The sequence below is a fragment of the Petromyzon marinus genome, chromosome 4, assembly GCF_048934315.1.
Source record: "Petromyzon marinus isolate PM22_M1 ecotype Great Lakes invasive population chromosome 4, UKy_Petmar_22M1.pri1.0, whole genome shotgun sequence".
In the NCBI taxonomy this organism is placed as follows: domain Eukaryota; kingdom Metazoa; phylum Chordata; class Hyperoartia; order Petromyzontiformes; family Petromyzontidae; genus Petromyzon; species Petromyzon marinus.
Window position 1 is genome coordinate 12,043,458 of NC_133670.1, and position 14,473 is coordinate 12,057,930.

General features: G+C 42.4%; 1 protein-coding gene across 5 annotated transcripts in view; it reads right to left on the minus strand.

Annotated features, from left to right (window-relative positions):
- LOC116938710 (inactive dipeptidyl peptidase 10-like) overlaps positions 1 to 14,473 on the minus strand; it is a 113,806-nt gene that overhangs the window by 50,094 nt on the left and 49,239 nt on the right. For all 5 annotated transcript variants that reach the window (XM_032946219.2, XM_032946221.2, XM_032946223.2 and 2 more), the window contains 2 exons: positions 7,036 to 7,133; positions 5,052 to 5,126 (listed from right to left, as the gene is read on the minus strand). In XM_032946219.2, coding sequence (XP_032802110.1) covers positions 5,052 to 5,126; positions 7,036 to 7,133 — 173 coding nt within the window. The remainder of the gene's footprint in view (positions 1 to 5,051; positions 5,127 to 7,035; positions 7,134 to 14,473) is intronic.

Here is a 14,473-nt window from a genome sequence, read left to right on the forward strand (position 1 = left end):
AATCTTAACATTTGAGATGCTGAGGATCATGCAAAAATATATATTTTATTCTTAGGTAGGAGCTGCAATTTCAATGTGTATTTCAGCGTGTTGTAAATAAAGGCAAATTTAGCTTAGAAAATGGAATTAAATGTTTTTTTCGTTAAATTATGATGCAATGCGCTGCAGACCTCGTGACATTCTATATCAATTTTTTTTAAAGCTTTCGTGACTGCAGTAATTCATATTCTTAGCTCTTTCGGTAAAGTCACGTTGAAGGGAAACAATAAAATAATAAAATATATTAAGGGGGGAAACAATAATAATAAAATATATTATTATTTTATTGCTTCCCTTCAACGTGACTTTACCGAAAGAGCTAAGAATATTCTATATCAAGTTAAACAATGGCACTAAAGAGGTATGCTTATAAACCAATTTTCATGGCTGAAAGAACACACACATATAAAACAACCTTCACCATTCGCAAAGCTCTTTAGCAAGGATTAGCTTTTTCTAAGCATGTATTAATGTACTTTTAGCATTAAATCCTCTCTAAAAAAATTAAAACTCTTCCAAAAAATCTTTAAAATATCGTAAACTTTTCCAGAAAAATCATGAATAATTTTAAAAGCTTCAAACACATGCGTTGATCATTCCCCCTTTAACGAGTCCTCTTTCAGCAAAAATGGGCCGAAACAAATTATTATTTGTCAGAGTTTTTTTTGCTATAGTAATTCGCTTGTGGAACATTGCTCTTGGAACCCATAGCAATATAACAACAACCGCCCTTCGCCACTAAGTGGCGGTGACATCACCACAACGCTTGTGCCAGGCTATGTGCACGTTGAGGCCACGTGAAGTGTCGAACGCCCACTGGCACGAGGTCACGGGACAGATCCAGATGCCACACGTCGACTGACTGAGATGAGTGGCTGATGCACCACCTGTGCCCCCTACTGTGCCAACTTTCTGTACTTCAGGTACCCGGCGCTCCACTCGTTGTTGTGAGCGTCACTCCCCCGCCCTCCATTGTTGTTGGAGGGCGACTGTCTCCAACTGCCCAGTAGCGTCCTTCACGAGCCTTCTTCACAGAAGCCGATCTTGACACCGCTGATGCCAGTCAGCGGCAAGTCTACTCAGCTCCACATCCTCCTGTACCACGTAACTCCATCTCTTGTCTCGCCCGTGCCATGCCCGTTTAGCCCCCTCGATCCGGCCAAACAAAAGCTGTTTAAGCATGCGGTGGCTGGGCATGTGGGCTACATGACCCAGCCAACGCAGCGTTGCCTGCCGGAGGAGCTCACCGATGGGACTTTGTCCAGATTTTTCAAGGATTTTTGAGCTACTCACACAATCCAGCCTGGTTAAACCGAGGATGGGTCGTAGGCAGGCCAGCCTATGGTTTCAACCGATGAAAAGATAATGCCGCTCGACTGATTCGGAGTGAGACCACTGCTGTCAAACCGGAGCCGGTCATGAGCACACTGCCCAAGTATGGGAAACTCTCCACTCTCTCCACAACTGCCCCATCACCAATTGGGTGGAGTGTCCGATGGAACAAAATACCCAGGCAGGTGCTTAGTTTTGGTGGGGCTGATGGTAAGGACCCACTTCTTAGTGCCAAGCTCCAGGTTCAACAGCAGCGCCTCCAATTTCTCCTCTGAATGAGCAGCAATTACCAGATCATCGGCATATGTATATAACATGGTTGAGCAATAGGGAGCTATCCCTTCACTGTACCCGGGCATCGATCAGCCTCCCATTGTATCTGTACCAGATGGAAATTCCTCCGGTACAGCTAATGAAGGCTTCACCAACTACGTGGTCGAAATAGATGTTAAATAATGTGGGAGCCAGAGGACATCCCTGTCGCACCCCTAGGTGTACAGGGAATGACTCCGACTCCTGGCCACGTAGTGTTACCCGGGCCCGCTCACCATTATGAAGGTCCTTAATGATCGTGAGCAGCGGGTCAGGGACTCCGAAAGCATGAAGAAAAACTTAGAGCCCAGGCCTACTGATGGTAGCATAGGCCTTGATCAGGTCAATAAAGCAGAGATGTAGGTCTTGTTGGAATTCCCTACAACTCTGCTGTAGCAGACAGACAGAAAAATATGGCATCTGTGCAGGACCGCCCTTTCCTGAAACCACATTGGGGCTCCGCAAGCCTCTCCTCAGCGTGCCTGGCAAGGCGATGTTGAATAATCCTTGCCAGGACCTTTCCCGGCACACTGAGGAGTGAGATGCCCCTGTAGTTGTTACAGTCTGTGCGGTCCCCTTTCTTAAAGACGGGGACAACCAGGACATTGTTCCAATCCTGCGGAACCCGTCCAGTGGTCCAGACTGTTGTTATGATGTCATGTAGGGCAGCCTGTGCACAAACGCCACCCTCCCTCCGCATTTCGCTTGGGAGATCATCTCTGCCCGGTGCCTTTCCTGGTCTCAAACTCCGGATTGCCTTCAGTACTTCCTCAACAGATGGCACCTCAGCCAGCCACTCAGAGGGGGTGACGTCTTCTTCCAATATTTGAGGCACCGCAGCCTCAGCAGGGTCAACCCCACTTTGTCCCACGTTTTTTTCCAGGCTGAGGGATTTCCCCTCCCCCAGGACCTCACATAAATTCTCAGCAAATCTGCAAACCTGTTCCTGGGGGTCGGAGATTGGATCACCATTCTTTCCCCTAATGATGGTAATAGGTATGGCACTGCAGGTTACTTTTTGATGGAGTTAAAGGGCGATTTGTGATCCCGGGCCATTGAGGCAGACACCATCTCCTCAGCAACCTGCGACCACCACCCATCCGAGCAAAGGCTGCGGTAAGCCTCCTCATTCTCCATCATGGGATGCTGTAGCCGATGAGAGTGGGCCGCTTTTTCTCAACCAGCCTGAACACCTCCTCTGTCAGTCAGGGTCTCTGGGGAGGTCTGGACCGTGTACCCAAAGCAGCCATTGCAGCTGCATGAGCCACAGTCCTAAATCTCGCCCATTTCCCCTTGACATCTGGAGGAGTGGGGGACGATGCCAACCCCAGTCGCAAGCATTGATGAAATTCTCGCTTGCAACTTTCATCAGTTAGCTAAGACCATGCCACTATGGTTTGAATGGGGTCCTGGGTATATACCCACCACCGGAGTGGAAGAATGGCAGGCGCATCTTACAGATGACAAGTCGATGGTCAGTGGGCAGATCAGCTCCACGGTAGGTCCTGGTGTCAGGGATATGGGCCCGCATCCGCTGTTCCGTCACTATGTAGTCCAGCAGATGTAATTGCTTAGACCCGACATGCATCCATGATGTTGTTTGGATGCACCGATGCCAGAACAGCGTGTTGGTAATTACACCCATGGGCTGCACAAAAATCTAGCAGCCTCCTGCCATTGTTATTGAGCTGATCTGGCCCATGCCTTCCAATCACTCCAGACCAGGTGCCAGTATCATGACCAACTCGGGCATTGAAGTCACCCAACATGATAACTCTATCCCAAGGGGCCACTTCAGCTAGCACCTGTGGCAGGAGGTCATATAAGGTATCTGACTCATTGGCCTTACCTGCATCCCTCCACGGATATTCGTCTTCAGTGGGGGTATAGTAACCACGACCACCACTCCTCACCTCTGGTTGATGGGAAGCCTGGGGCTTACAGCTTCCCACACCTCACCGCCACGCTCCCATGCCCCCCTCATTCTTTTGTTCAGAAGAAGAGCCACTGCCTGTTGTTTGGCAGTCTCCTGCCCCGAGTAGAGGACTGTCCACCCCTCATGGTGGCAGGAGCCAGAGCCAGTCGACCGGACCTCATGAATACCACAGAGATCCAGGCGGTACCGATCCAGCTCCCAACAGAGGAGTGGCAGCCTCTCCTCCATAGTGAGCATTCAAACATTCCATGTGTCCATCCGTAGTGGCTTTCTGTTGTTTCTGGAGGAGCCCCGAGGGTAAGGATTCAGTCTCCTGGCTCCGTCAAATGGGGTTTGGCCAGGAGACGTCATAGACGCTTGTCCCCCTGGGTCCTCCGGTACAAGCTTTTTTTTCAGTCGTGGTTTGGTGGTAATTAATTGAAGGTGGACGGGTTACCAGCCCCTCGTACCCATCCAGAGCCCCCATTTGGCCGCTGTGGTGGTTACAAACACCATGAATGGCCAGCCTAAATAAGCCCTCCCCCCACGGTACTGCCCACCACAGCTGTCGGGCTGATGTGTTAGCTCCTCCACCACCCGCCACAGCTCACGGAGGCTGCCAGCTCTCCATCATCTCCATGCTAGGGGTAAACTCCTTCATCGATTATATATTTTTTATTGCCCTCTCTGGTGCAAAGATCGATCGTGACAAAAAAACATCTATGAGGATAGGTTTTAGAGGCATTGTTTGTGCTCTCGGCTTGCTTATCTTCGAATATGAAGGCTCACAGGACGTGTCATTGTTGCTCCTGTCTGTCGCCTTGCTATTTATAAAGCACCAGAGTTAAGTCCCCTACCAAAACATACATTTCTGCTCATGGAATTTGTAGGGAAAATGGTTAAGCGTAGTTCTCTTGGCTATATAACACCCATGTTTGTAAGTTGTCAAAGACTGCATCAAGTCACAAAGCATGAATTATTTCCCTCTGCCATCGCTTCTCTGTGGGAGCAACCATGCCATTTACGCACAGTATTTAATGTTCTCATCAGGGCAAAATACTTCAATGGGGACTATACGTTGTAAAGATGACACATTATGATAGGTTAGACCACGTGATAGTTTTATTGCCAAAATTATTGTCATTAACCCTCCACCACCTCGCATGATTGTCACATGAAGATATTATTTGTATGCCTCAATGTATTGATCACATTCTGATCAATAACGCTCATCACTGGTGGTTTGAGACTGTAGAATAAAAAAATAAATTGCCTCAAGTCATGTATTAACCTTAAGGCCACCTGATACAATTTAAGTTTATCACCAACTTATTTCATGCACAAGTCAAATCCAGGTCACCAAGAAAATGTGAACTCCGCTATGTTAATCCCACACTTGTGCCCACCACAACCACTCTTACACAACAGCACCAGGAGGGTGTCAGTCACTCACCTGACGGATGTCATAAGCAAGAAGAATGAAGCTGCGGTCTGGAGACATTGCGAACTTTGAGTTCAGCAGGTTCATCTACAAGCAAGGACACCTTTGGTTATTACATTTACTTTGTACAACAATGGTGCACATAAACAGCATGGTGGGGTCAAAGGTCTGGATTGGAAGTATGAATTCATTGCACACAAAAATAATTGACAACACCAAGTGCTGAAATTAAGCACCTATTAAGAGCGGTACAGGCAGTAATAACTGCCTATTACAGATATTTACTAACAGCGCCAGCGACTGTACTCATTTTATTCTCAGTCAACCTAACGGAGACTTGAGCTAGGTTCTGATACCATTTGCCACGAGTGTTAAAGCCATACATTTACTCTGGCTCACTGGGATCATAGTACAATGTGGAAACCACAAGGCCACGGAACCATATTATTTTCTGTGACACAAAGACAAAGATCCCCCATATAGCCTTAACAGACTGTAGGGGCAAGTGTTATTAGCGAGCACCTATAAAGGCCAGCACAGCACACGAGGGGGTGAGTGGCCAGCACCACGCGTGGCCGCCTTTGTCTCCCCAGTGGCGATGTTTACACATCGCACCAGGTACTCATTTGAGGCTGAGTCGATCTAGGGGAGGCCCAGGACCGGTTCAGATAATCGTCACTGGCGTTTGTTGTGAGCGGGAATCGAACCCGGGTGGCCAGGTTCGTAGCGCAGCGTAGCGCTAACCGCTACACTACCGCTCCCCACTGTGACACACACACACGGACACAAGCAACCCTATGGATTACCATTGCAGTATCTCATTACTGATACCAAATGCTGGGGGAACTGGCGCATGAATTGTCCAGTAACATCCAGACAAGGGGTGTCACATTTAGTCAATTAAGTCATTAATTAATATGGATTCTTGAGCTTATGATGGGCACATCAAACATCTTTTAAAGACTCAAAGTTTTTGATTTGTATATGTTGTGTAATGGATTCACGTTACCCCTGCAGGCACAAAGAGTGCTACTGAATTGTTAAGATTCGATTATTGAATGGAATTTAATTGTGACCCCATCCCAACAACAATTGATCCAACTACAAGTACATAATCATTAACATCTAACCACCCATTACCTATACCACACTCACCTGCCATTCTTCACACTCTTCCTAGAAACCTATTTCTGAATAATTAAACATAACAAGGATTCATTACTGTCACTAAGAGGACTATAATATGTTGTTGGTTTGCACAACGGAATTTCTTCAGGAAATATTGAGGTTTACAGAGAGGGAGCTGAATATAATTTCGGTGCCTGATGTTGGGAAAGAGTTGTTGTAGGCGAATGGAATTACTGGAGTATACCGTGTTATTAATTTTATAATTGGGAGTCATTTTGAAAGAATTCCAGGAGTTAATATAGGAGTCTGACTGAAGTTTATTGAGTTCTCATTGATCATTTGATTAAAGCTGTTCCAATGAATAGGACTGTGAATGTAAATAAGACTTTGGAAGAGCAATAGGCCTGCATAGTGTGTCGTAAATTCCTTATGTGTGAATGTAGGCTATGTTGAATGGTGACTGAAATTTTTAATAAAATATGTTATTCCGACAATTTCACTCACTAAGACTCTCTGTGTTAACCTCATTATTTCTCAAAGACGGATAGTTTGCCAAAATGTTAATAAATTATTTCTCATCTGTGACAGCATTAAAAAGTATTATTTCATTTATAATGTCACTGAAGCAGCAACTTTATAACGTGTTTCTTCATTATTTTCTACTTAACACTTGCCGAAGATCACAGTGAAATCAAAGCTGTTTTAAAGCTTTAGAATAAACTGTGTGGCAGTAACACCCTGTCCTCGGTGCCAATTTTTATCAAATGTTAAGTAATTTAATCACAGGCACGTATGAGTGGGCATAGACACATATGCACACACATAGTATACATTTAATAAAGCAAATTATGTTCACAGAAAAAAATACCTTAAGGAAATTGTTCTCCAAAAGTGTCACGCTTTCATTTTCCTTCACATCCATTTTAACCAAGTGACCTTCCATCGTGCGGTAAATTACTTCGCTGGCTGTGGGTTATAAAAGAAGAGAAAACAGTGACATTTGATACTTAGCAGAAACGTCCATTTCTATATTACATTGCGGTTGAATTCCTGTCATTAAAATGCAACATCACTGATTTGTGTGAAGGGGGTTTACATGTCTTGAGAGCATGAAGGCCATAATAACAATGATTACATTTCTAAAAGAATCCGAATATTCATCACTAAATAGCTATTATTAGAAGCCCTCCAGTGACGAGTTCATGATATATACCCAAAACACGCCTGCTTGCATTGAGGACGTCACACGCGAGGGAAGCCAACAACGCAAATGTAACATCGCAAAATCCACGATCATTGTATGACCAGGAAAATGTAACGGCAGAATCAGCTGCCCTCCAAATTCCTCCATGGCGTGTTAATCCAAGAAACCCCCACAGTATAATCCCCGTAGGAAGCTCTAAACATGAAACAGGCCGTGTCACATAATCGTCACATACATTCAGACCCAGGCGAGACAGGCAGCAGACGTCACTCTTTATATGTCCGGAATTCACCGTTCCGTCAAGCAGCACTGGAAGCTATTTATTCTCATTAATGCGTTGGCCAAAAGCTATTTGTAAACCTTATATTAAACAAAGATAATTTGATTTCCATAACTTTACTTATTTTTTTCAAAAACCCAACCTCTCAATACAGATTATACAAGTCATCCAACATGGTTGCAGTTAAAGTTTAGATGTATGTGTGTTAATTTTAAATAAACTGGATTCTTAAAAATACAAATGTTTTACAAATGTATGTGTTCTGTTACACGTATTAAGTTTACGTTTAAATATAAGGTGATTTTCTGGCTAAACGAATTTTGCTGGAATATGAGAGCTAATTCCATCAATGAAAATTTCTGAAAATGGTTTTGCAGAAACAATAGGCTAACTTATTGCCATGCAGGACTCACGTTGCCTTCAATGACTTGTAAATACAGAGCTTAAGGTACAGAAGGGATCAATGGAACACTGATCAACTTCATAAAATTGTGCTCATATATTTATTTTCATTTTGTAAGTTCAGCACAAACCATGAAATAATAATTAATTAAAGGGTGAGTCACGAGATGCGCGTAGCAAAGAGGGCACAGTTAAACCTTGTTGCGAAGTGCCACACATCCTTCGTCCAGTCTTTTCTATGGCAATGAAAAGCAACTGTACGTCGAGTTTAATGCACTCGATGGTATCAGCGTTGCTTCATGTACAGTGTTCGTGCCTCCCGCGTAAGCGGATAACGCGCAGAGGTCGGTTATGTGATGAACAAAACGCATTTCACCACGTTCACAAAAGGGCAACCCTTTCATTTTCTATTTGTGTGAGCGAGATAGCCGCACGTGCCGTGCATTTGCTCGATCATTATTAGGCGTAGGCCATTGCCTTCTACGCAGGTCGAATTCCAGGTCACTCATGCGTCGGGGCTTCGACGAGTTCGACTTTGTCCAGTCAGGTTAAACCAGTGGTTCTTAACATTTACTGCAGTCTTGTACCCCTTTGGTTCTCAATCGTAAAAAAAAAGTACAATGTTAATGAATACAGAGGTTTGATGAAACAAAGTAGTTAGTTGTACTCACGTGCCCGTGCGTAATTTGTTTCGATGATTTACCTGCCATATCTCACACCCCCAGAAAGGGCATCTCGCACCCCCACGGTGTGCGTGGGTTAAACCAACACGAGTATTCGATGGATTTTTTTTCCAGCACGCTCTTAATTGTTCTCCATGTGCAAGCCGCCGTAAAACCCTGTCTGTATGCCAGTGCTTGTTCTCCCCCCCCCCCCACACCGTGAACAACTTATCTTACATACGGTGCCCTGCGTCCACAAATCTTGGTTTTAGACATTGTTGGCATTATGGGGGGTTTTTTCTCCACACACCTGCTGGAGAGAGGTGATGGATTTTTTGGCATTTAAGGCTTGCAGCGTACTCTGCTCCCTGATGTATTCAGATTGCCACTGCTGCTATACCCATTGAAGACATTCAAACCATTGGCGACGTTAAGTCACGTCACACATTTTCATTTTTAGCAGGGTATATTTTTAAATTCTGGCGGTGACAGTCTAGACGAGCTCCCTTAGAAGGCTGCCGTAGTATCACGGTCCCGATACATTTGAAGCTTACCATAAAAAAGGATTGTCATGATCATCGATCCTATCCATCCCTACGTTCCATGCTGAGCTGCTTAATCGGAAATCTAAGAGGTGCGTTTGATCCCTACAAATGTTGGATGAATTCTGAACTCAGTGCAGACTGCAAATGTACTGTACATGTGCAGAGTATATTCTCGTAAGTTTTTAACTGCTAAAACCTTGGGACAAATGAACGTAAAAAAAAAAACTTTAATTTAAGTTGATTTCAAAACCCATCTAATATCCTAATCATGATGTCCAATGATTTAATTGTGTACAATAATGTATTTAATTCATGTTATGTTCAATAAGTATTTTATAAAATTAGGTGTGACTTCATTATGTTAATGTTTAATTGGGAAAGTGTTTTGATTAAAGCACACATTCACAAACATGTACACATATTCATATTAATGAGAATGTTATTTCTTCAAATATCAATTCATATTTTATCTGCAATCTTCCTGCCAGGCGGTGGGTAAATAAAGCAACAACGCGTTTTTTCTTTGAAATGCTTGCACGCACGCAAATGAAATAAGTGGAACCCGTGTCTGGGCTAATAACACGGGAGAGGACAGCGCAGAAGTGCAGAGACAAAAAAGGATAAATGGAAGATTAAAAGGTAATTTTATTGAGCCGAGAAGTCACCTTCTCGGCTCAATTAACTCTCAATGATGAGATCGCGCCGTCGGTGGCTGCTGGGTCACGTCGCCTGCGGAGCACGCGCGGCTCATTCGCAGGCGGCGCGCGTCGCTCGACAAGCCCAGAGCCAGTGGTCGTGTCGCTGCGACACCCACCACCCCCTGCTCACCACGCTCAAACCATACCGCGGGCGCTATTGTCAGCGACATTTTCAGTCAACAATATCAGAATGCGAGACATTCCCCCCCCACCCCCCCCCCCCCCAAAACTAAAAAAATGGCTCTATCAAACATCTAATTGCTACATGAAAGGTAGATGTAATTGGAATTTAAGAAGAGGATGACAATGTTTATGGTTAACAGACGCACCCCCCACCCGCCCAATTTTTTCTTCTATAATTTATGCAGCACCTTCAACGTGTTTTAAGGTAGACACTTTTATGCGTACACATTCGCTACCTATGCTCACAGGCTCATTGAGTATTTACATCTTGCGGAAATGTCAATGCAATGGACCAAACTCAACATTGGTACAGTCAAGACTCATTTAGGGATTAATTACAAGACTTGAAAAGAAAAGGATCAATAAACTTATACGACAATTAATATCCAATATTTTTTTTATGACCATTAACAAACCGGCAATTTGCGGCAAATTTAAAGACATAATTGACATTTTTTTTGCTCCTTGACTGTGTGAATGAAAACCTGTGAAAAATTCTATGAGCGGGTTAAATGTGAACATTATTTGGATAGTCTAATTCAGAAGCCTAATTTATGCACTAAAACGCTGCTCTGCATAAAAATTCCAGAATGCAAGTCAAATCTCTTCTGAAAGGAATTACATAGCATAAGCAGCAGCTGTGCACAAAACTAGGGTTTGTTATCAGTTGATGAAAGTTGAATGTCAGCTGTCTATTTACGTGAAATGTGGTGTCCAACACGAACACACGTAGGCACACCATGTGCACGCACACACGAGTATTCAATCAGGGTATGCAAGCGTATCCGTGCATTTTTATTCGTATGTATACGCAGATGATGCAGTCGACCAGAGTTCAGAAACACATGACTGCCAACAAAAAAACAGGTGCACAGAAAGTGTGGTATTTTCCACGCATATTGTACAGTCAACCACTGTAAGCAAGTAATAGGCATTTTACAGACATTCTTAGGAAACATTAAATACTGATATAGAGTACGTTACTTTGTACTAAATGCACGTAAAACGTTATAATGGGCAAATATATAATAATACTCACAGTAAACTAAGTTTGACAATAACATGGAATGTTTGTATACAATTTTTAAATCATCCCAAATATGTTTGCGGTACTAGAAATCATCGATTAAAGTGTTTTTGCCAGGCAGATATAGACTGTAAATGATCTGCAAACCAACTGAATCTAATCCAATATTTTGTATTCTATCATTTATTGCTATTTTATTTTACCTCTTACAGTACAAATAAATGCCATACATCAGCATGTAGCCAATGCTGAGCACTACCAAACGTTGAATCTGTTTGGTAGACAGAAAGTGAAAGTGTAGATCTGCTTTGATGTTTACTGTAGTTGACAGGAAATTAAAAAAGTGAGATATGTCATTACAATTCCTAAATGTCCTCATTATCTAGTAATAGGTTTTACCCTTTTAACTGGCACAAAAAAACTGACACCTTTATTCAAGGCATCATGTCTGCAATAACCACAACACAAGCAGTCTAATACAATATTTGCTTGTGTTGTGGTTATTGCAGACACGATGCCTTGAATAAAGGTGTCAGTTTTTGTGCCAGTTAAAAGGGTAAAACCTATTACTATATCTTGTTACTGGCAAAGGAGGTCTCATAATGTCCTCGTTATCGTTTAAGTTTATATAACTAGCGATAAATGGCATGGATAAGCAACCAAACGCAATTAATACGTTGTGCATGCCAAACACCTCTAAAGTAATTTTGAAAGGCCTCAAGTGAATTGCTGTGTTAATATTCGTTCTCACCATTGAACTGTTTGTACCTTTAGATTTTTTAAACTGTAATCTGGATATCCATTTTGGCAAGTTGTCAGATAAAAAGCTGGTTGATTGCTTCAAACGGAGCAAACAACTTGTCAACTGAGAACGTATGCCTACATATTAAATTATTATATCATGAAACGTTTCAGAGTCAATCCTGCCATGGAAAAATATAGTGCATCTCAAAGGGTTCTCACCTGGTTGTAAATTAAGCAACTCATGTAAGCTAATGCATGAATTATAGAGTCACCGTTTGCAGTCTAATCCGAATACTGTACACATCAGAAAAAGTTCACATTGAACACAGAATGGATGGAAATTCAGCACAGAGGCAATACCCTCATTACCCCTTAATCCTACAATTAGCCTATCCTATGATACGATACAATGGAACGTCAGCCGCACGTATTTGCGCTCAGTTAGTAGTGTGCATAAGAAAACGTACATTAATAATCAATGTATATGATATAAATATTAAATCACGGCTGTCTGAGCACAGGGCCAAAGGCCTAAAATGTCAAGCAGCCAGCAACAAACAGCACTGTAATGTTGAATGTGGAATGTACACGATTTTTTTAATTGACCAAGATGAAAAGAACTTGGGGAAAGAGATGATAGAAGAGAATGCCAAGTAACACAATAGATAAGTGACAATTTCTCCTTCGCATATCTGTCCACAAAAATATATTTGTATATTTTTTTACACAACCCATCATTCCAATGGTCTTCTGGGAGTGCACCATTTCAGCATCATTTATGCTATAGAATGAAACTCTGAACCAGTTTCAAGATACAGTGTCTGGTCAACAGTCAGACTTTCTTGCATCAATACTCGTGATTTCCCAGATGTTACAGATGTATTGTCTGCTAATCGATTGTAAACACATGAATGGAGTGATTTTAGGTACGAATCATAAAGGTGCATTTACGAGTGTGCTATGTTTTGTAGGCTTAGTACAGTATAACCAGGCATTTAATAAAAGTGAAAGAGTTTAGTGTATTGGAAATGTTGAAAGTACGTACATTACAGTATTTCATACATGTAAATTTTCCCTAAATACTGTACTGAATCCAACTTCAACGAAAATAGTAATTATACCACAGACACCACACAAACATTATTAATTTATGGACTCATTTGTTTATAAAACTCCAGGTAAAAATATTACACTCAAGGCACTTATGTAATTAATATGAAGTGGTGTGATACCTTCTCGTGTATGCAGAAGCGTTTCAGCAAAGATGGTCTATATCGCCACTGACCATTTTTGCCTGCTGTCAAGGTTTTGCATTTTAGTGCATAAAATAACCTGACCTTTTGGTGTGAAAATTCCCCAAATTTCCAACGTAATCGCCATTGGCTCAATGAAGTGCACCACACCAATGAAATCAGACGGCGGATGGCATTCCCTATTGGCCTAGGCTTGTGGGTGAGAATTCAATACGAAAATAGCATTATCGGCAGATGCTAATATGGCATTCGCTAAATAATGACAGAATAAACCGTAACTTTAGCAAAATGTCATTCAAGAAATAAGAGGGTAACGATGTGCTGAATTTCACCGCAATTTGAGAACACCTTCTGTATTTTGTGCTGTTTGCTCAGCAGCGACATCGAGGCTGAAGAAAAATAGCCATAAACATTGCCCAATGTTGGTCTCATTTGAGAAATACTGCAATTTGAATACAGATTTTGAATTGCATACACACGTTTACTGCAACTGCACGGATGAATATAACACGTGAGTAGAAGATCGTCATACATGGTGGCAAGTGCTTGGTTACATTTAAGAATGACAGAATCACATCCATATGTCAAAACCTTGAACTAGAGCACAGATTTGTTTTGTATAACAACTAATATTTGTGAGCTACATGACTCAGTGCCAAATATGTCACTTACAGAGAGCTGTTGCCAAGTCTCCTTTACCATTTAAATATTGGGATGACACTGTTAAAACACGAGGCTGGAGGCTCATTACTTCACCGATTTGGTGTTAAGTATATTTTTAGATCAAAGAATGGGTTTTTGAAAGGATAAAAGACAGTTAAAAAATATAAGCTGCCTGCACGAGAAGGCACATTTCCAGACGACTAATTTTAAAACACGGATTTATCATCAAACACTCGCTGAGCTGTGACTGTCGTACAGTATTCACTAGAGCGTAATTATAAGGTTCATTCATCAACTCCGCGGTTAATAAGCCTTCACTGTGAAACATGTCAGACATGTCCATGCTGCAGTGTATATTAGAAGGTCTGCTAATCATGGCAGAATTGTTTACGATCGTCACTCTACATCCCGTTGTTTTTTTTCACCATTGCAGATGTATGTGAGCTTCGACTCCCTATGCTCAAGGAGAAGGACAGGCTTTCGCTTGTGTGCAACTAGTCTTCAGCGAGTGCTTCTTTTTCCTTTTCAGCCTTTGTGTCATCACTTGACTCTATTCCACAAAGGAATACGTGTCTGATTCATCTCGCTATTTTGGCCATCATTCCATCACTGTTCGGCACTACACTATGCACTTAGGTAACGCGA